Below are 23,695 nucleotides of genomic sequence, written 5' to 3' on the forward strand. Positions count from 1 at the left end.
GGAGCCGGAAGTAAAATATGATACACTGAATTGATAAAAAATAAATAAATAAATTAATTAATTAATTAATTAATTAAATAAAGGTTTTAACAGTAAATTAGACACATTATGTGTTTTCCAACAATGTTGTTGTTGCAGTTATTAATGCAGGAAGTGTGGAATTTCTGCTCAGAAATCACAATAGGACACAACTCAGGCTCCAGTAATTCATCGATGATTCATCAATTCCTAAATTAATCGTTTTAATTAATTTGTGTTTTTTCTGTTTTCTGATTGTTCAGCTTCTTCAGTGTGAATATTTTCTAGCTTCTTTGCTCCAGATCACAAAGATATTGTTAAAACTGAATCATTCTGGTTTGTGGACAAAAAGAAGATATTTTAGAGGTTTGGGAAACATTAATTATTTATTAATTATTGTATGTTTATTTAATTAATTAATTAATTAATTAATTAGGAGTTAATCGAGAAAATAATCCACAGATTAATAAATTGTGAAAATAACCACCAGTTGCAGCTCTAGACACAACCTTACATTTTCTATGGTTAAAATCGCTGTCTCTCTTCTGTCGCTATAGAGATGCCAGAAACAACCAGTCAGAGTGTGAGATGTGGGCAGCCCCAAGTTCAACCACCGCAGGGCAAGATCAAACAACCTGAGGAGTCACTTCCTTCTCTTTCCTCTCCTCCTCCTCCTCCTCCTCCTCCACCACCACCACCACCACGTCCTCCTCAGACCAGGAGCGTAGAATCACCTCCTGCCTCAGGAAGTCAGGTATGACTCAGCCGACAACATCACACAACTCTGCTGGAACAAACAAACAAAAAACACTCAGATGAAATCCTCACAGTCATCAGGCCCCTCTTCATGTCAGGTGTTTCCTGTGTTTTCGGGCAGGTGCAAGTCTTAATGTACCAGACTAATGTCAGCTCACTGTCAAAGTGCATCAGGGCAAATGGATCATTGCCTGAATTTCAAAAATGTGTAAAAATTATTCCTTAAGAGGTTTGCAAATATTTTCAACAGATCCTTGTTCAGGGCAATGCCGACTATTACGATGGTAAATTTCAAGTCATTCCGAGATACTTTTTGATTTTGAGAAGAAAGTCAGCTCACTGTCAAATTTATCAGACGAGTCTTCATTGTTAAGTGGTTTTGTCATGTTACCAGTGTGGTAAATATTAATAATGACATTGCTTTTGTTCCCTCTCAGTGCTGGAGTGGAGGCGAAGGCGTCAGACAGAAGCAGCAGAGGCCGTCAGTGCTGCGCCACGTTTTCCCAATGGCTTCCAGACGACAACACGGTACGTCCTCGTCCCCAACGATTTTTTTAGACATTTGAAGGCATTTTTCATTTCATGTATTTTGGACCAAACTATCCAAGACCTTTCCTTCTCTGCTGTGTCTAGAAAACAACGCGGCCACCTCCGTTTGTGAGAAAGAGGAGGACACGGGCCGTCCTTCGCTGTCCTCTTCGCCACAGATGAGCCCTTATGTCAGACAAAGTCATCACCTGCTGCCTCTGAGGACAGACGCTCCAAATCAGAGTTCCATCGAGGCCAGACTTCATGATGGGTGACTTTTTGCATTTTCACGTCGACATACTGTACACTACCAACAGTTTGAGGTCACCTGTACACATTTTTTCTGTTTTCCATTAAAATTCACACTTTTATTCACCAAAAGCGTTGCAAAATGAATAGAAAATATAGTCAAGACATCAAAGAACCAGCGAAACTGTTTTCAGCTGTGCTAACATCATTGCACAAGGGTTTTCAAGGGTTTTCTAATCATCCAATAGTCTTCTCACTACGGTGGCCGACAGGGGCAAACGCACTGCAAACCCCAAAAAAACACCGGCAAGTAACAAAACGCCAGCAAGTAACAAAACGCCAGCAAATAAGAAAACACCAGCAAATAACAAAAAACGCCAGCAAGTAACAAAACACCAGCAAGTAACAAAACGCCAGCAAGTAACAAAACGCCAGCAAATAAGAAAACACCAGCAAGTAACAAAACACCAGCAAGTAACAAAACGCCAGCAAGTAACAAAACGCCAGCAAATAAGAAAACACCAGCAAGTAACAAAACGCCAGCAAGTAACAAAACGCCAGCAAATAAGAAAACACCGGCAAGTAAGAAAACACCGGCAAATAGGAAAACGGAAGTGCTCCGGGTCTGTGGGGGCGCTGTCGTGCAGGTCTTCGACCAACCTGTTGACTCGCACTGTTGGAGTAGCATCCAGCTGCAGCCCCGGAGACCAACACCCTGGCGTGACAACAACACCCTGGCGTGATAATAGTGGTTTAATGTACGGGATTTTTTTTCTAAAAACTTTATATACACACCGAAACGACGGGAGTGGTTGGACGGAAGTGATTTTTATCTTAAACAAGAACGAAGGAAGAATTTAAAAGTATGTTAGCCTGTCCATATATTGAGCGCCACAGCGGGGACAACGACCACCACCTAACCGCCTCCCTGGAGCCCCAGAGCGGATACAACAAGCACCACATACACACACCCCCTGGAGCTCCGCTGTTATACTTTTTTCACCGTTTTACACATTTTTCACACTATTAACTAATAAAACCTTGTCAGATATCAATGTTTCTTCCCCTTACTACTGCTCACTGTTTATTTGTAAAACTAACTAAACTAAATCTTAAAAAATTAAATTTTAAAAATTGTCATGTCATAATTTTACAATAAAGGTTTCTATTTTTAATTGTTTTAACGGTGATTATTGTTGTAAGTTTGTTTGTAAAACTAACTAAACAAAATCTGTCACGCCAGGGTGTTGGTCTCTGTGGCTGCAGCTGGTTACTATCGCAGTGTTGGGTGAAAACTTTTTTTTTTACAAACTGTATTTAAACTTTTCCAGTACACATATACACATATACAAAATACCTCAAAGGGAATATAAAATATATATAAAGTTTTCTTACTTGCTGGGGTTTTCTCACTTGCCGGTGTTTTCTTATTTGCTGGTGTTTTCTTATTTGCTGGCGTTTTCTTATTTGATGGCGTTTTGTTACTTGCTGGCGTTTTGTTACTTGCTGGCGTTTTGTTATTTGCCGGTGTTTTCTTGTTTGCCGGTGTTTTCTTATTGGCTGGTGTTTTGGGGTTGCAGTGCGTTTGCCCCTGTCGGCCACCGTATCTAACGCCATTAGCAAACACAATGTACCATTAGAACACTGGAAATGGGCCTCTATACACCTATGTACATATTCCATTAAAAAACAGACGTTTGCAGCTAGAATAGTCGTTTACCACATTAACAATGTATAGAGTGTGTTTATGATTAATTTAATGTAGTAGAAGGAAGTTTCAACGCATTCGTGTGCTCCTGGTGTTGTATGGCAGTGCTTCACAGTGCCACCTAGCCACCTGGCATGCATACTGCATCAAATTTCACACACTTTTGCGTCACCGTGTGCAGAGGCGCAGCTTGTGAACAGGCAAGGCAGGCAACTGCTTGGGGCCCCGAGCCGATAGGGGGCCCCCGACACTCGGAGCCTGAGGGCTGTTTTTACTGAAATGTGCAGTGAGCAGCCGCCTCCACGTCCCCCTTAAAAAACAATGGGCGATTTGCAATGACATCTCAGTAGGAAACCTCCCTAAAGGGGCCCCACCTCACTTTAACCTGTGTGAAGTTATGGTTCTGCAAGTTGGAAAATGAAGAGGATTATTTACAGTGTAATGCATATCTTTTTTACTCAGTTTATATATATTTTTTTTCAGTTATTTACAGTATTTTATTGTTCTATATATTTATATTGTTTTATAATTTGGGTTCTTTACAGTGTAATGTATTTTTTTAATACGTTTATATAGTTTTTTTAAAAGCTATTTACAGTATTTTATTGTTCTTTACATTTATATTTTCACATACTTTTTACTATACCATACTATACATACTATTACTATATACATACTATTTACTATTCAAGGTTTTTCATTCATTTAAAAAAATATATATATTTTGAACTCGTACATTTTTCGTTGGTGTCAGATTATTTGTAACATAATGGTGATGAACACTGGTTGGAAGGAAGGGCCCCCTGGGAATTTTTGCTTTGGGCCCCTACAGACTCTAGAATCGCCTCTGACCATGTGCAGATTTCCACCTAAAGACGCTCGTCTAGACGCGAAATAAAAAGTGGGAACGCAACGGCACTTTTGCGGTTTGTGTTCAGATCGTTGTCGTGTGAAGCTAGCCTTATGTGTCAGTACCTTACACAACCACACCAGGACACACCTGGTGTCATACGATAATGTCTTTCTCTTGCAGCGTCTCTGAGGGAAGCAGTGCTTTGTTTGTGAGCGGCTTCTGCCGCTGGCCGGGCTGTGACGCAGTGTCCAAAGACTTCCCAAGCTTCTTAAAGTGAGTGGACGGTTGAACTGGTCGCTGAAGAGTTGTGTTTCTGTTCAGTTTAAGCACTGGTTATTTGTATGCTGTGTCGTTTATCTCAGTGGTTCTCGGTCTGATTTTATGTTTCATAGAATACAAGTGTATATCCAGATGTCATAAAAACGTCATCATCATCTTCTCGTCTCGTAGGCATCTCCAGTCTGAACACAGTCATGGTGACAGAAGTGTTGCTCAGTGGAGGGTCCAGCAGGATATCGTGCAGTACATGGAGAGCCAGGTGAGCTGGTACAAAAACGCCCGTCTGAAATGATGGTGTGATCCGTTATTTCAGAACAAATGAAATACAAATGTGATGATGTTTTATTTTCAGCTCATTCTGGAAAAACGCAAACTCCTTGCGATGCAACTTCACCTGCACCTCTCTGAACACAAGTACACCGATCTGGTATGTTCAACTCTGACTCACTTTCTTTCTTTCACCTTTCTTTCGTCTGCCCATAAAATGATTTTAAACGGATAGTTCAGTTGTATGAGGTGAAACATCGGTGACTCACATGGAGCAACACGTTCAGTGAGAACAGCACTGTCAAACAAAAAACCCTACACAGCCTCAAATGCATGCTGTCTTAAGAATATCACACTGTACAACTACACATTTTTACCGCCTCGTAAACCTTTCATTCTCATGCACCAAACTCCATAGAGAAAATAAGCATTTTAAGCTTGCACAGACACAGGAGTTTCTGGTCGATTGCTGTCTCATTTAGCAAGTTTCTCTGATGAGGGTGAGTATTTCAAACGACAAAGTGAGAAGTGAGATACACTTCTCACTGAAGTCAGAAGTGTATCAATAACTTGTGTTTTCTATGAAATGAAATCGCTGGTTTTCTCTATGGACTTTGGTGCGGGTGTGGGAACAGGGTTACAGAGCAAAAAGGCTGTTTAATGGCAAGATAAAGTGGGCAAAACATGAATACACTTTATCAGATGAGTTTAAATGTTGTTCAGTCACCTGTATATGACACACTGATGATGTGTCAGCACCTCAGCACCACAGTGCAAAACACTAGAATATACACTACCGTTCAAAAGTTTGGGCTCACTTAGAAATGTCCTTATTTTTGAAGCAAAAGCAGTTTTTTTTAATGAACAATATAGCATTAAATGAATCAGAAATACACTCTATACATTGTTAATGTGGTAAACCACTATTTTAGCTGCAAACGTCTGGTTTTTAATGGAATATGTACATAGGTGTATAGAGGCCCATTTCCAGTGTTCTAATGGTACATTGTGTTTGCTAATGGCGTTCGAAGGCTATTGGATGATTAGAAAACCCTTGTGCAATGATGTTAGCACAGCTGAAAACATATTTTCTATTCATTTTGCAACTCTTTTGATGAATAAAAGTGTGACTTTTAATGGAAAGCACAAATTGCATAGGTGAGCCCAAACTTTTGAACAGTAGTGTACATAGTTTTGAACTTTGTTTCTGATGATCGCTCTTTGAATAACGTTCCTGGTGCAAAAGGCAGCCTCTGAGTGGCCGTACAGCCTCCCTCTGTTCCTGCCACAGCCTCAGGTGGCAGACGGAGACCGAGTACAACAGTGGTGCATGAAACAGCTGGAGGAACTGAGCCAACACGGCTACAGAGCTGCTGCTGCTTCTGCCAACCTCCTGACAGGTAAGAAAAATATCATTCACCAAACGTTACAGTGCATATATGTATATGTATATATACATACATACATATATATGTATGTATATATACATACATATATGTATATGATATATATACACATACATACATATATATATATATACATATATATAATATATAAAAACATTTCATTGTGTGTATATATATGTATATATATATATATATATATATATATTCCTTTATGGAATACAGTATTTGTGATGTAACCTTTCGGTCTAAATTACTTCTAAATGTATATTGGATGTTTGTTTGTTTTTATACACAAAACAATATTTTTTATAGTTTTTATGCTTCACCTGTTGTCTGGAAATGTGCGGTAAACACAAATTAATCTCATACCAATTCACTTTTTATATCCCAAAAAACGAGACGTGGAGATCGTAACTCAATCGTTGAAATTGTAACCATTGAATTCATTATGAAATTGGCCAAATAATGTGTAAAATGCATATGAAAATGTGTGTATGTTTTTTAAATAAATGATTGTTTTTGTGTGAAAATTAATCCGGACAAGAACTGATAAAAGAAGTAAACATGTTTTATTGAAAGGTGGGAAAACGCTAATCTTCATTATAGTGCATTATAGCGTCAGCGTATGAATGTATGAGAGTGAACGTGTGAATGTTCATTGTTGCTCTAAGACATTCTGTCTGATGACTGTTGTTGTTGTTGTTGCAGATGTGGTCCCCAGTATTGAATTTTACAAACACAAAAACATCAGGCCTCCGTACACTTACGCCTACTTGATACGATGGGTGAGTTTCTGTTGTTGTTCATAACAATAATAAAAGGTGTCTGTTCCTGTTAGAAACAGCACCAAATATATTCTTAAAATATCATAGAATTAAGCAAATATAGATTGTATATGGTGAACCATCTGCTTTTCTTTTTTTTATTATTATTTAACCTTTATTTATACTCTTTCAGACAAACGTTCAATATAACAAACAAACAAATAGTTACAGACAGATGACTGGAATACAGAAGTACAGTAAACTCAAAGTGCCAAGTGGAGCAGAATAAAATGCAAAGAACAGGAACACGTTTCCAGAGATCCTTCAAATGCAACTCAAAGTCAACTTCATATCCTGATATATGAGGGCGGCAGTCCCATGATCGATTAGTCGACGAGAATACAGAGAATACATCATTTAAAGCGAGGTATGAATCTGAGGGCTCTGTGGTAGACGTGAGGCGTAAAAATATGCCTTTAACATAATATATCCAGTGTGTGTGTGTGTGTGTGTGTGTGTGCTTCATCCATGACAGAAATGACTTGTTTGTGACTTGTTTGCAGTCGATCGTGGAGTCTTCAGAAAAACAGCGCACGCTTAATGAGATTTACAACTGGTTCACCACCATGTTCTGCTACTTCAGACACAACACTGCCACCTGGAAGGTTTGAACGTCTGTGTTTATTATCATTATTATTAGTAGTAGTAATACAAGTAGTATTAGTATTATTAGTATTATTTGTGTTATTATTACAACAAAAATAATACAAGAGAACGTGACACTGTTGGAGCGACTTCACTTCATCTTCTCTGTCCACTAATTAGAATCAGAAATACTATATATATGTATATATATATATATGTGTGTGTGTGTATATATATATAATATATATGTATACACATATAATGAATATATTTATATATGTATATATATATTAAGCAAAAGAAAAAAAGAATATACAATAACATGTTTACCTCTGAGTCAAATATACAAGCGCTGAATAAATAAGTACCAATACAGTGTTAGAAAAGTAATTAACCTCAATATGTGAACTGTGTATAACCTAATTATGACACATACTCCTGTCATACGTCATATATATTATTCATATATACGTATATGACAGGATTAGTTTACACTCTATCACATGCATTTTATTCACTTATATCAGACCAGGTATAGTTGTGCTTGTACACGCCTGGTTTTGTTCGTGTTGGTGAGCTTTAATGGGAATTCTAGTATTTTTTTCGACCTGGGTTTCATGTGTAAATTAAACATCTTGACGTAATCCAGTCAGTTATGATATTTTATACCCAATTTATTCACCTCCTAATATATTGGTTATGGTTTCATTGGCCAGTCCCAGTGAGAAGGAAGAAATTAATCCCTGACTTTGAACACTGTTAATCAACAGTCTTCGTCTCTCTCTCCCAGAATGCAGTGCGTCACAACCTCAGTCTACACAAGTGTTTTGTGCGAGTGGAGGGAGGGAAGGGAGCCGTGTGGACGGTGGACGAAACAGAATACCAGAGGAGGAAAGGACAGAAGTATCACAGGTACTGAGCATCTCCTCACATCTATCTATGAAGCAAGTTGTGTCTGTGTTAGCTTTAGACGCGAATAGCAAAAAGCTAGGACTTGGTTCAGGGCTAGATTTGTGTTTATTATAAAGTTAGGTATTATAAGAGGCTATGGTCGGGGATAATGCTTTGTTGTCACACTCACTGTGTGTGTTTCACAGGGACTGTCCTGTCAAGTGGCTCACGTCCTACTCACAGTATTATTGTCCAGAGGAGCCGTGAACACCAGCGTGGACACAACTGTGCAGCTGGAGTCGTCATGATTTGTTGTTGTTTTCAAATGTTAGACGTAGTTGTATTTCATTCCTCTCTTTTTTCTGATACATGAAGTATTATTTTTTTTTGTACGCATTGATTTTTAAAATGAACTGACATTAAAAATAAATAAAACCGACATGTTGCTGTTTTGTCCTGTTTTCACTCATTTATGACAGTCGTCTGAAATCCCTTAAAAGCCTCAGACGGATATTATTCCCCAATAATACAACAACAACAAAAACAGCATTATGGTTAATATTAATATTTGAATTGACAGTGTATCTCTAATGCTGTTTTAATACTTCATTCAGAGTGTCTCTTTGATTTCCTTTGAGATTTGAAGTCATTGTTCAGTCGTTGTCTCAGTGTGCTGTAGTTGACTAATAACAGCGATAGTTACTCAGCACCGACTGAAACCAAACGTATAGCAAACGCTGTTTTAAGTTACGACATCCTGTTATGTTTTAACTCTACAGTGTGTTGTTATCTTATGGAGAGGATGTAAAAGAAAGAAGAAAAAAAAACCATGATGGTTTTTGTGCTCACACCTCACCGCACTGATAAACCAGGAAGTGATTATCGTCACCCTTGTTTCCTCAAAAACCTCAAAAGGTGCAGTGAAAATGGCTGGATAGACAGATTCAGAGGGGGAATCCGTTACCTCCAGACTCTTGGACATTTTCTGTCCTCTCTGTCTCTATTTCCTCATCCCGCAGGCTGCAGAATCCAGATCCACTTTCGAGGCTATTATTATTAGCATTAGCACTAGTCGTGTTGTCATTTTTATGCTATGATAAAAATTTATATCTATATATTTTTTTATGCTTGTATAAATGACATTAAAAACACTGATTCAGAAATGTCCTGTAACTTAATACAACCTCTTTCTCTTTCTCTCTTACCTATTTTTCCTTTCACCCCAACCTGTCGAGGCAGAAACTGCACTTTTTTGAATCCGGTCTGTCAGAGATTTCTTCTTCTTTCTAGTTGCCTGCTACAATGGCATCACCTGGGTTGCATGATGTCAACTACACTCTTAGAAATAAAAGTGTTAAGTAGAACCATATGAGGTTCTTCGGCTTGACCTTTTTATAAAGGTTCCACCAAGATCCCTTTTAAAACCCATTATTCAGGAAAGGGGTTTTAAAGGGTTCTCTGGATCAAAATGGTTCTTACTGGAACAGTACAGTGTTACCAAGAACCCTTGAAAAACCTTTTCTTTGGGAAAGGGTTTTTCAGAAGCAAATGGTTCCAGGTAGAACCTCAGCCCTTGTAGAAGAACCCTTTTGGAACCCTTATTTCTAAGAGTGTACGAAGAACCTAGGTATTCAAACCAGGCAACAGTGAGCGTTTATACCCTACCGTTCAAAAGTCTGGGGTCACCGATTCCATTAAAAGTCACACTTTTATTCATCAAAAGAGTTGCAAAATGAATAGAAAATATAGTCAAGACATTGACAAGATTAGAAATAAGGATCAAACATCATTGCACACGAGTTTTAAAGGGTTTTCAAGGGTTTGCTAATCATCCAATAGTCTTCTAACACCATTAGCAAACACAATGTACCATTAGAACACTGGAAATGGGCCTCTATACACCTATGTACATATTCCATTAAAAACCAGACGTTTGCAGCTAGAATAGTCGTTTACCACATTAACAATGTATAGAGTGTATTTATGATTCATTTAATGTTATATTCATTGGGGAAAAAAAGTGCTTTTCCTTCAAAAATAAGGACGTTTCTTAGTGACCCCAAACTTTTGAACGGTATGGTAATGGTCCATTTAAAAACGACGGGGGTTCCAGAACTCTCTGCTGTTATAATCCCAAGCTTTTAGAGCAGATGTTAGTTTTAGTGGCAGGATAAATAATTTACTGCCGAGTTATTTTCTGTCCTCTCTGCAGTGCAGACACACACTTTCCTGACAGGGTTCTTTTGTCGTGACGCGTCGGTCGACCGTGTCGTAGGGCGGGGAGAGGAAATCTCCGCATATGAACTTTAAAATCTGTCCCCACACACACCTGCATCTGCTGAGACTGAGAGTGACACACAGCTGCTGCTGCTGCTTCACCTGCTTCATATACCAGCCACCGACCTCTGTCATGAGCAGCATCGTGCAGAACCCGTACATCGGCCGGACGCCGGCCTCACGGGTGAGTACAGCCACTGTTGGTTGGTGAGGGTGAATTATGGGATGCTTCACTGAGGTGATATTTTGGATTTGATATTTTGAGATTCCGCTGCTCTTTTGCTCAGATAAAGTCACTCGATGCCTGTTCTGGATGCAGAAAGAGGCCCCTGAATTATTGACTGGCTGGGATTCCCAGTGTATTTGCTTTATCTGGTTAGAACAAAGAAGACAGTAGGACGTGTACTGTGGTGTGACATCATACAATTATACAGACGTATTAACAATTATGAGTTTGGGAAACTTACGAGCATCTAATACAGGGTGTTTTTTTTACAATAAAAATACAACTCAAATTTTGTAGTATTACTAGAACACTTGAAAAACACAAAGAGGTTGTACGAAGGTTTCTACGACGAAATTAGCCTAATATTCCAAATGTATTGTGTTTTGTAAAAATGTACGAGGAAAGTAAATAATGGATGTCAAATAAATGTGCCAGCATTTCTAAAATTGGCTCCTGTCGTGGAGAACGTGGAGTTATCCGTTCGTAATGAATGTAACCATGAGTCCATTGAGGCTAAAATAAAAAGGCTTACATTTCAACACACAAGCAAGACTTCAGACTTTAGCCCAAACATCACCTGTGACACTAAGATCTGTATCTGTATCGGCCGTATTTTCCAAGTTGCAAAGACAACAATGAGGTGTGAAAGGAAATTATTTAAAAAAACCAAAACAAAAAAAAACCAATTATGTTATATAATACGTGTGTGTGTTTGAGGGTTAGGTTAGGGTTAGGGTTAGGCATTTAGTTGTGGTAGTTAAGATTAGTGTATGGTATAATGGAGTGTCCTCACTAAGAAGACTGGACAAGAATGTGTGTGCATTTGGGTCAGGAATGAAGAGCTGAGTTTGGAGCAACAACGTCTGTTTTTGCTGTCCGTACACTCTTAGAAATAAAAGTGTTAAGTAGAACCATATACGGTTCTTTGGCTTGTCCTCATAGGAGAACCCTTTTTGGCTCCAAGAACCCTTTTAAAACCCTTTATTCGGGAAAAGGTTTTTTTTAAAGGGTTCTCTGGATCAAAATGGTTCTTACTGGAACCATTAGTGATACCAAGAACCCTTGAAAAACCCTTTCTTTGGGAAAGGATTTTTCAGAAGCAAATGGTTCCAGGTAAAACCTCAGCCCTTGTAGAAGAACACTTTTGGAACCCTTATTTCTAAGAGTGTAGTTCCTACCTCGTACCTGGTGCTCAGGTTCCAAACGTCGACAGACTGCCGGTCACCGATTGGCCAGAGAGTATCATCACTGGAAGAGTCACGAGCGCGACGTGGGACGCAAGAACCAAATCAAACGATGCCGAACTGTAGATCAGTTAAAAAAAACGACTTAAAAATCCTGAAAACAAGCGTTTAGAAAGACAATTCCTCAAACCCTTATTTCTAAGAGTTAGTTTTGTCGGTCCTGTGTTTATTTAGTTTTGGATGTATTGTACGTGCTTTTGGGCATTTTAATATGCTGGCAGGTAAACGGGAAAAGATTAATCTTGCGTCATAAACGCATGTTTTTGTTGTAAACTACTTATCATTCAAAACAAGAACTTTTATTTTGAAATTCTATGACCTATTGTAAATATAATATAATAATATTTACACGACCTTTCAAAAGTCTGGACTCACTTAGAACATTTTTTTCAATGAGTTGAGTCCGCTGGTTTTAGTCCTCGTCCTCCATTACACAGGTTGAAAGAGAGTCATGTGATCATAACACAGCATTCTCCATCATCCTAGTTGTGTAGTCAGCTGACACTGACGCACACATCTGATTCATATCCACATACAAAACGAGGCCTGAACCCGATCTGACGATATCTGATATATCTCATATCTGATTTGTGCCACATGAGAGGACAAGACCAGAACTGGGTCACTGGCACCAAGTGGTGTAAACGCAGCCTTTAGAGATGGAAGTCATTGGCTTTTTGTTTGGCCTTCACTCTCCAGATGCCCAAGCCAGGAGGCAGCGGAGCGTTGCCCCCCGGGAGTCGAAGCAGCAGCATCAGCGGCGGAGGTGGAGGTGGAGGTGGCATCTCTGCAGGCAAGTTACTGTCTCTGGCGTCCATGAGCGACAGCGTGCACAGCGGCCTGAGCTTCTTCTTGTCCGAGCAAACGCTGGAGCAGGAGGAGAGGCAGCAGCGCAGTCACCACCTGGCAGAGTTTCAGCGGCTGAAGGAGGTGCGCGCGGCCGCTCAGCTCAAGAACCTGGAGGATTTCCTCAAAATGAACCACGTGTCGCTCAGGGACAGCACGTCATACTCTACAGGCATGATCTACAGGTAAGAGACACCACACCAGGTCCTGACCTGCATGTTTCACACTACCGTTCAAAAGTTTGGGCTCACCTGTACAATTATTGTTGTGTTTTCCATTAAAAGTCACACTTTTATTCATCAAAAAAGTTGGCAAAATTAATAGAAAATATAGTCAATGTGGGACAATGTTATTGTATGATTGTTTTTAAAGGACATCGCTGTACATCAGGGGCCTCAAAACTCAAATGGGCATCTAGTCTGGTCGAGAGGGGGCGGAGCCTCTTGATTTTTCCATCATGAATTTCACGCAGTTTCAAAGTGTTTGTTTGGACATGGAACGGTGCTATTTCACAATAAAACACGTGTCAACCTCAAGGCCCGGGGGCCAGATGTGGCCCGGGGGCCAGATGTGGCCCGCCACGTCATTTTATGTGGCCCGCGAGTGATTAATTGGTTTTAAAAATCTGTGCTAAAATAGGTCTATGCTGCTTTAAGGCGTGCGTTGACCATAAACTGCATTTCCCACAATGCATGGCGATTGTGTTACCCACCTGGCACCGCCACTAGATCAGTGTATCATTGTATATGGTTCAATGACAAATAAAGCTTCTAAATAGGTATTTTTAAAAAGTATTTTCAAAATAGGTGTAATGCATATGTTTGAGTCCAGAACAATGTGTTTGAACATTTCTAACTGTTTTAACTCATTTTAAACAGTATTTTCACTTCACAACAAAAGAATGTCAGGTGGCACAACTATTTATAAAAATATGTGACGAGTAATAAATACAGAAAGTTATTTAGCAATATGTTACAGAGTAGTGACCTTTATTTTACATTATATTTAGTTAGATTTAGTTACATTTATTCTGTATGACAGTTACATCTGGTAACCATTATGCTGATGTGGCCCTCGGTGAAAATGAGTTTGACACCCCTGCAATAAAAGGATAACATTTATGACGTAAAATGACTCTTTTAGGCAGAAATAAATAGGAGAAGTTGTTTTGGAAATCAGGGGCAGCTGATGACTGATAATTGATGCTGATTAATGATTTTACTCTATAAGAGGAAAACGTTTGAATTCAACATTTGTCCAGACTGGTTTATGTCTTTATTTGTCAAGTGATGTCATTCTTAAGTATTTTAGGGCAAAGTGAACCTTAGTGACCTCATTTACTGTGAAAACATCCAGCAGAAATTCAAATGTCAAATTCTCACCTTTTTGTGGACTTTTATGTTGACAGAAATCTGGGTAAATCTGGATTGAGGGTGTCCTGTCTTGGATTAGGTGAGTGCAGCAGATACAAAGTGCAAAAAAATAGGTTAGGGAACAAATATTCACCAATAACTAGGCGCTTGCTAACATATATAAGTCGCATACTAGCCCTTTATTAGTCATCATTAAGCACATATTAACACCTTATTCTACATAACCTTATTCTACCTCTATTATGTCATGAATTAAGCTTTTTCCTACATAAGGTGTTAATACGTGCTTAATATTTACTGATAAAGGGCTAGTATGCTACTTATATGCATGTTAGTAAGCACCTAGTTAATGGTGAATATCTGTTCCCTAATCTAAATGTACCACGAACTTTACTCTAATACTTGAATAAAATTGAATTTTGGGTGGTCTTCTTACAGATCTGTGCGCACGTATACTGAACACTACTTTGAGTTTAATTTTATTTCATTTTAATGATTCTATTGCTTGTTTAGCACACGGTGAAATCAGTTTATTTGTTATTTGCAGGCACGTGGGTCACCTTTGGAGGACAGATAACAAATGAGGTAGGCCAGAGAACATCTGGACAAGTATTCCGTTTCCTAAACTTTGTTCCTTTAGTCCAGGAATCATGAAAGCAAAAGACTAAATATATATGATTTCTTTCCATATATAATATTATATAACATATATTATATACTGTATGTCTATATCAGCTGTAAAAAACATTCACTCACTCATTTCATGGCAGTTCTGATCAAATCAAAAACCTTTATCCTAAAATTCATCTGAGGAAATCTGAAACATCAGTCTGTGTTTTGAATGTGTTCATAAATATAATGTTATATATATACATATATATATATACACATATATATATATATATACACATATATATATATATATATATATATATATATATATATACATATATATATATACATATATATATATATATACATATATATATATACATATATATATATATATACATATATATATATATATATATATATATATATATATATATATATATATAGTGATTAATCATTCAAAAATCTGAGCAGATGGGATGTCGGGATGATTGTCCTCTCAAACTCTGTGTTGAAGGTGGCAGAGGAGCTGATGACTTTGGCCTACGAGAGTGGAATCAACCTGTTTGACACGGCTGAGGTTTACAGTGCAGGAAAGTAAGTGTGTTTTCATTTATGCTTGTGTTTGAAGGGGACATATGATGCAAAATCAACTTTTTAATCATTTTTAATACTTGTATTTGGGACTCTGGAGGCCCTATGAGTCGGCAAAGTGTGGGAAAAAAGATGACTCAGTCATGTTTTTGTGGTCCTCCTCAGTCTAAGTACAGGAAATAAAACACGCGATGCTGACTTCTGCACTCTTTGCTACGCCACAATGAGACATTCCTGGAATTGTTGTCTCGCGGAGCTTTGCTTTGTCCCTAAAAAACATGAGAGTGCAGGCGAGGGCAATAGTATCCTGAAGAATGGAAGTTGGCAAAGTGTTCTATTCTTGTCTGCACAGTGCAGCACAGAGTTCTACACAAACTTCCAGCCTCAGAGGATTTACATTTTATATATTGTGACGGCAATGTGATGATGGCTTTTCCAAATGCTAACTGCTGTTAGCTGCCGTTAGCCTCAGTGACGCTGACGTAGTTTCCTGTGTCTCATTTGCATATTTAAAGAGACAGGCACTCAAAAGAGAGCGTTCTGAACAGGACTGTTTTGGCAGAGTGATTGAACTGCTGTGGTGCTTCATCCTTAAGGTATTTTGACCAAAGCATGTCACAGACATGTTCATTAGGACACCAGGGAACTAGGTTAGCTTGGACAAATAGGCTATAATATGAGTCATTTAACAAAAGTCTGAATGTGCCTGGCAAGTGTCAATACATGCACATACTTCTGCACTGAAAATTAATTCCCAGGGTTCCCACACCTTGACTGACTGATTCAAGGACTTTCCTGGAATCTGGAATCCCTCAAAATCAGGGGCTGAATGTGCACACAGCATAAAAGGGGAGGGCAACTTATAAAAGCCCCAGATGTCCTCTCCCGTGTGTGTGTGTGTGTGGGTTTTCTCCAGGTTATCCAGCTTCCTCCCACAGTCCAAAAACATGCGATATGGGGATTAGGTCAATTGGACACTCTAGATTGACCATAGGTGTGACAGTGAATGGTGAATGGTTGTTTGTCTCTATATGTGGCGGGTGTACAAGGAGTGACCCCCGCCTACGACTGTGGGTGCATAAAGATGCTGAGAAACACTACACACACACACACACACATACACACACACACAGCACACGCTGCCTTATTTATCACCATATACTGTCATATTTAGCTCTATTTCCACCTTCTTCTTCTTCTTTCTCAGGGCTGAAGTCGTCTTGGGGAGCATCATCAAGAAGAAAGGATGGAGGTACTGATGCATGTTTCATGGGCAGGTTCAAAAGTTTAAATGTGACATAACTTTAATGAATATCACATCAAATCACAATTTCAGACATTTTCTATGAATATATTGTTCACTTAAATATGCAGCACTTTGCTTTTTCTGGATTCCTCTGTTTTGAATCATCTACATGAGGTCGTTTTGAAAGCTCATTGTTTCATAATTTCAAAATGAAATGAGGCAAATTTTGAATTCATGATTTTTTTTGGAGGGGGGTGGGGGTGAATTCATGATTTTAAAGTATTTGTGAGTAAAATTTGTCCTGCTTTGTTTGTCTTTGTCCTCACATGCAGCCGCTCCAGTTTAGTCATCACCACCAAAATCTTCTGGGGAGGAAGGTACGTATGATCTATTATTATCTATCATAATCAATCATATCATAATAATAATAATCCATACATATATAATACATATATACAGTCGTTCAGCTGAGTTTATGCCCTATTTTATTTAGTAGAGAGCTATATTTCTAGGACTTTTTTCTATTTTTGAACCTCTTATTTGTTTTTCAGAGCAGAAACAGAACGAGGATTGTCCAGAAAACACATCATTGAAGGTAACTGAGTAAAAAATGGCACATTTCTGACAGTACCTGTAACATCCAAACACTTTCATTTCTCTTCATCACACCAACAACAACAGGTCTGAGAGCGTCGCTGCAGAGACTTGAGCTGGATTACGTGGACGTGGTGTTCGCTAATCGACCTGATCCTAACACGCCTGTAGAAGGTGGGCACACTTCAGTCTGAGCTGCACATATTTACTGATTTTCTTTGACTTTTTCTTAAGTAAAAGAAACTAAAAAACACACAGAAGTTTGTTCTGTGGATGTAATTCAGTGTCGTTTAAAACAACCACACATTTATCACTCAAAGACGACGTTTTTGTCAGTTTGCAGATTTGCCGGAGCTTTGTTGACGTTCGGTTGTATTTTGGAATATTTATGTGACGATTTAGTGATTTAAACCGGGCTTTTTTTTTTTGGTAGAGACGGTGAGGGCCATGACCCACGTGATCAACCATGGAATGGCCCTTTACTGGGGAACGTCACGCTGGAACTCCATGGAGATCATGGTGAGTTCATACAGCAGACGATCATCTTCTCATCATCTCGTCAACTACACAAAAGTTTGGGCTCACTTAGAAATGTGTTTATTTTTGAAGGAAAAGCACTTTTTCTTCAATGAATATAACATCAAATGAATCATAAACACACTCTATAGATTGTAAATGTGGTAAACAACATTCTCGCTCGCATTAGAAGGCTATTGGATGATTAGAAAACCCTTGAAAACCCTTGTGCAAAGATGTTAGCACAGCTGAAAACAGTTTTGCTGGCTCTTTGACGAAAGGGCAAAATTATTATTTTTGAATAAAAAATCATTATTTCTAATTTTGTCAGTGTCTTGACTATATTTTCTATCTTCATTTTGCAACTCTTTTGATGAATAAAAGTGTGACTTTTAATGGAAAACACAACAAAATGTGTAAAGGTGAGCCCAAACTTTTGAACAGGGCATATCTATCGGGAGTGTCTGGGCCTATAACCAATATATATTTTTATTTTATTTTTTTATTTAGGGATCATTTAGTCTGTTCTGTAGCGAAATTGTTACATAGGACATACATTTTCTTCTTTGTGCAAATGAAATAAACATAACAATAAGAGTTGTGGAGGGAGCACCAGCACATAGCAGTATACAAATCTCATTATCATAACCTTTAAGCCTTTTCTACCTAAAACTTTAAATTCATATTGCATATTTTGTATAAATTATATATATATATATATATATATTTCAGATCTTTTGTCACCATTGAGCTGTATTGTGTTTGTACAAACCTGTTCCCTGTGCTCGCTGTAGGAGGCGTACTCTGTGGCGCGGCAGTTTAACCAGATCCCGCCCGTCTGCGAACAGGCCGAGTATCACATGTTCCAGAGGGAGAAAGTTGAAGTGCAGCTTCCCGAACTCTTCCATAAGATAGGTACACGGGTTAAAGGAGACATATTATGTAAAAATCTACTTTTTAATCTTTTTAATTTGGACATTTCGACAAAGATGACTCAGTCATGTTTTTGTGGTCCTCCTCAGTCTAAGTACAGGAGATAAAACACACCAGGTTGACTTCCGCACTCATTGCTACGTCACAATGAGACATTCCTGGAATTGTTGTCTCGCGGAGCTCCGCTTTGTCCCTAAAAAAAAATAAATAAAAAAGAGTGCAGGCGAGGGCAATAGTATCCTGAAGAATGGAAGTTGGCAAAGTGTTCTATTCTTGTCTGCACAGTGCAGCACAGAGTTCTACACAAACTTCCAGCCTCAGAGGATTTACATTTTATATATGACGGCAATGTGCCGGCTAGAGTCGGCATATGATGTCCTTTTCCAAATGCTAACTGCTGTTAGCTGCCGTTAGCCTCAGTGACGCTGACTTGGTTTCCTGTGTCTCATTTGCATATTTAAAGAGGCAGGCGCTCAAAAGAGAGCGTTCTGAACAGGACTGTTTTGGCAGAGTGATTGAACTGCTGTGGTACATAGTAGAGCAGATTATTGCATTTTTTCAGGAAGCACCAAAATTAGCCACACAAAAATCAGGATGGCTGCTATTTTTTCCAAGATGGCTGCCAATTCAAGCTTTGTATAAAATTACCTAACAGGTTTATTTTGATATCAAATCATACATTTTTGACCACAGAGAAGTCAGATTTATTAAACTGGAGAGGCGAAGAAGCTTAAATCTTTACGGTATTTTGAAAGCATGTCGCAGAAATGTTCAATAGGACACCAGGGAACTTGGTTCACTTGGAGAAATAGGCTATAATATGTCTACTTTAACAGTTCAGAGGTGGCCTTCTGGAAACCAAGCTTGTAGTTCGTGGTTATTTGTTGTTCCTCTGACCTCAATGAGTGGATATTTTCTGGAGATGCTTGTGCATCTCTGTAAAACACCAACAACCATGTTCAAAGTCACTTAAATCATCTTTCTTCCCAATGCTGATCATCTCTGCGATGTGAATGGCTGATTAATAATTTGTTGAATAATTTGCTTCTAAGAAAAAAATGGCCAGTCAGTGTACATTAGTATGTATGTGTTCATCACACACTAAAAAGGAGATTGTAGTTTTAATATCAATTGATCAAAAGCTGCACGTAAACAAGTCTCAGAGTGTTACAGATGTTGTTTATGTGCAGGTATTGGAGCGATGACTTGGTCTCCACTGGCCTGTGGGATCATCTCAGGGAAATATAACAACGGGATTCCCTCCTCGTCACGTGCCTCACTGAAGGTAAACTCAGTCTTCTGAAATCTCATGGAATTATAAAAAATAAGAGCCTTTAAATTAAGGCTGGTTAGCTTGGTTTATTCTTAAATAATGCAAATAAAGCTAACAGTAGCTGACTTCCATTTCACTCAGGTCTCTTGTTTGCTCATGTTTGAAGTGGCTCTGTGCTGACCTCTGTGCTGACCTCTGTGACAGGGTCATCAGTGGATGAAGGACAAGATCCTGAGTGAGGAGGGACACCGTCAGCAAGTCAAGCTCAAAGAGCTGCATGCAGTCGCCGAGCAACTGGGCTGCACTCTGCCCCAGCTGGCCATCGGTAAATCAACATCTTTGTTGATGACGTCCACGACGTCGTCACCTCAGTCGTCACCTTTGTCGTCACATGTGACGCTCCCTTGTCTTCTTTTAAATTCTATGCAGCCTGGTGTCTGAGGAACGAGGGCGTGAACGCCGTCCTCATAGGAGCTTCTACTGCCGACCAGCTGAGGGAGAACATTCAAGCAATACAGGTCAGACAATCTGTCCATAGTCACATACGTGTCCTCCAGGACTGGAGATTCAGACAATGAGACAGGTCCATACGTGTCCTACAGGACTGTAGATTCAGACAATGAGACAGGTCCATACGTGTCCTACAGGACTGGAGATACAAGCAACTGGACAGTTCCATAAGTGTCCTCAAGGACTGGAGACTCAGACAATGAGACAGCTCCTCAAGGACTGCAGATTTGTACAACTAGACTTTCCATAAGCGTCCTCCAGGACTGGAGATTCAAGCAACCGGACAGTTCCATAAGTGTCCTCAAGGACTGTAGATTCAGACAATGAGACAGTTCCTTAAGTGTCTTCAAGGACTGTAGATGTAAGCAATTGGACAGTTCCATAAGTGTCCTCAAGAACTGTAGATTCAGGCAATGAGACAGTTCCTTAAGTGTCTTCAAGGACTGTAGATGTAAGCAATTGGACAGTTCCATAAGTGTCCTCAAGGACTGGAGATTCAGACAATGAGACAGCTCCTCAAGGACTGCAGATTTGTACAACTAGACTTTCCATAAGCGTCCTCCAGGACTGGAAATTCAAGCAACCGGACAGTTCCATAAGTGTCCTCAAGGACTGTAGCTTCAGACAATGAGACAGTTCCTTAAGTGTCTTCAAGGACTGTAGATTCAGGCAATGAGACAGGTCCATAAATGTACTCAAGGACTGTAGATTCAGTCAACTGCAGTTCCATAAATGTCCTCAATGACTGTAGATTCAGTCAACTGCAGTTCCATAAATGTCCTCAAGGACTGTAGATTCAGTCAACTGCAGTTCCATAAATGTCCTCAAGGACTGTAGATTCAGTCAACTGCAGTTCCATAAATGTCCTCAAGGACTGTAGATTCAGGCAACTGGACAGTTCCATAAGTGTCCTCAGGGACTGTAGATTCAATGAGACAGGTCTTCACGGAGCCCCTAACAGCTCTTTTGTCTTCTCTTACAGGTTCTACCAAAATTATCGCTGTCCCTCGTGTCTGAGATTGACAACATCCTGGGAAACAAGTCCTGCAGCAGAAAGGACTTCAGGTCGTAGACGCAGCAGCAGCAGAGGTGAACTGTGACAAACAGCCAGTGGATTATCTGGAATCTGCTTCTAAAAAAAGGTCAAAATGGTCCATGACATTAACTTCACCTCACTGATGCACTGTCACTTAAATGTCCTTCAATTTTTAATTGCACTTTTTAAGCAGAACTTAAACCTTCAAAGTGAAAGAGGCACCTTTTCGTAATCACACGTGTGTTAGCTGACATCACGCAGTCCCATGATGCATCAGTTGCAGGGGGTGAAAGAAGGACCTCTAGAAATGGGAATAGTGTCACCATTCTAACAGGTTTGCACTGGTATCTCCTTTTATTTTAGAATGAAAGAGGCTTGTTTCTACAGAGGAGGAGGTGCAGAAGTCGTAGTTATACCAAGTAATTGTCATGAAAGATTATTTTGATCACAGAGGCTAAAAAAAAAAAAAATACCCTAAACTGACTAATTGCAAAGCCACATTTGGTTTATGATGTAGCTCATAATAAAATGTAGATAAACTATATGGACAAAAGTATTTGGCCACACCAGTTAAGTATTGAATTTCAATCGGGCTTTGGGATCGACCCTTGAGCTCAGTGAAGGACAATCTTAGATTAATAATCGCAGATTATTGCATTTTTTCCAGGAAAATCTTTCACAAGTAGAAAGAAGCACCAAAATTAGCCACACAAAAATCAAGATGGCTGCCATTTTATTTTCCAAGATGGCTGCGAAGTCAAGCTCTGAAATGCTATTTTCGGGGCAACTTTGTATAAAATTGCATAATAGGTTTAATCTTGATTTTGAATCACAGATTTTTGACCACAGAGAAGTGAGATTTATTATACAGGAGAGGCTAAGAAGCTTCCCGTATATTCACCGTTTGACACCAACGTCACTGAAATCAGCCCAGGAAATGAAATTCTGATGTAAAAGACGACCATTTTGAAATGTACGTGGCTAATTGGATTTTTCAGAAGAATGACCCGAGAGGTACTTTCAGTCAAATTTTTTGGTGCTGAAAGATGTTTTTTTTGCTAATCTGTTCTACTAACGGAGACATCGAGCACCTGGAACTGGAACTGAGATCTGTTGTTGAGCGTCTGACCTCATAAGTGCTCGACAGAATGAATGGACACAAATTCACCATAGAAACACAGTCTTCCAAGAAGAGCGGAAGCTGTTTTAGCTGCAAAAGAGGGACCAACTCCATATTAAAGTAGTGTACACTACCGTTCAATCGTTTGGGCTCACCTAGAAAAGTCCCTATTTTTAAAGGAAAAGCACCTTTTTTCAATGAATATAACATTAAATGAATCGTAAATACACTCTTTACATTGTTAATGTGGTAAACGACTATTCTAGCTGCAAACGTCTGGTTTTTAATGCAATATGTACATAGGTGTAGAGAGGCCCATTTCCAGTGTTCTAATGGTACATTGTGTTTGCTAATGGCGTTAGAAGACTATTGGATGAAAACCCTTGAAAACCCTTGAAAACCCTTGTGCAATGATGTTATAGATATATATATATATATATATGATGTGGAGAATGTTGACCGGCTTCCACCCAAAAGAAACAACAACAAAAAAAAACACATTTTGTGACAAACAAAACAAGGATTTTTAGACTTCATCGAAATAACCCATCCATTTCATTTATTGAACAGTCAGTCCTTCTCGGCCAGTTTTCTGAAAGAAATGCAAAATTTAGGTAAGAAAACCAGACATCCAAATAGTTATTTACAACAATGTTAGCACTGTGAGTTTCTATGAGACTTTTCCAGAGACGGTGACAAGGGTACATGCAATGTTGCGTTAAAAGACGGCAGCATTGAACGAACAAACATACACATTAACGTAACATACACCAACCTATATAATAGATACTAACTTGCAACCTTATGAATAAAATGGGAGGCCTGTGTGTACTCTGTTTAATTCAGAGTAAGAGCGGCCCGTCAATCAAGACACATATGTTCTGGCGTGTACCCCTGGGATGGTGCGACAGCATAAATAAGATAGGGCTTC

At 39.0% G+C, this 23,695-nt stretch overlaps 2 protein-coding genes across 2 annotated transcripts; both read left to right on the plus strand.

Moving 5' to 3' along the window:
* Nucleotides 1–577: 577 nt before the first annotated feature.
* foxp3b (forkhead box P3b) lies at nucleotides 578–8,631 on the plus strand (the record flags this gene model as incomplete). The annotated part of the gene is made up of 11 exons (XM_083895005.1): nucleotides 578–601; nucleotides 1,212–1,302; nucleotides 1,408–1,573; nucleotides 4,293–4,385; nucleotides 4,563–4,650; nucleotides 4,744–4,818; nucleotides 5,905–6,058; nucleotides 6,773–6,849; nucleotides 7,392–7,493; nucleotides 8,264–8,385; nucleotides 8,571–8,631. 11 exons carry the CDS (start codon nucleotides 578–580, stop codon nucleotides 8,629–8,631), a joined length of 1,053 nt encoding a protein of 350 aa, XP_083751131.1.
* A 2,143-nt stretch (nucleotides 8,632–10,774) lies between these two features.
* LOC310931364 (voltage-gated potassium channel subunit beta-2-like) lies at nucleotides 10,775–21,680 on the plus strand (the record flags this gene model as incomplete). The annotated part of the gene is made up of 15 exons (XM_083894493.1): nucleotides 10,775–10,825; nucleotides 12,811–13,142; nucleotides 14,366–14,409; nucleotides 14,878–14,915; nucleotides 15,460–15,539; nucleotides 16,744–16,788; nucleotides 17,115–17,159; nucleotides 17,334–17,377; nucleotides 17,464–17,550; nucleotides 17,810–17,895; nucleotides 18,687–18,807; nucleotides 20,016–20,110; nucleotides 20,303–20,423; nucleotides 20,528–20,616; nucleotides 21,591–21,680. 15 exons carry the CDS (start codon nucleotides 10,775–10,777, stop codon nucleotides 21,678–21,680), a joined length of 1,368 nt encoding a protein of 455 aa, XP_083750619.1.
* Between the last annotated feature and the right edge of the window lie 2,015 nt (nucleotides 21,681–23,695).

Source organism: Microchirus variegatus (genome assembly GCF_963457635.1).
Source record: "Microchirus variegatus genome assembly, chromosome: 9".
Classification (NCBI taxonomy): domain Eukaryota; kingdom Metazoa; phylum Chordata; class Actinopteri; order Pleuronectiformes; family Soleidae; genus Microchirus; species Microchirus variegatus.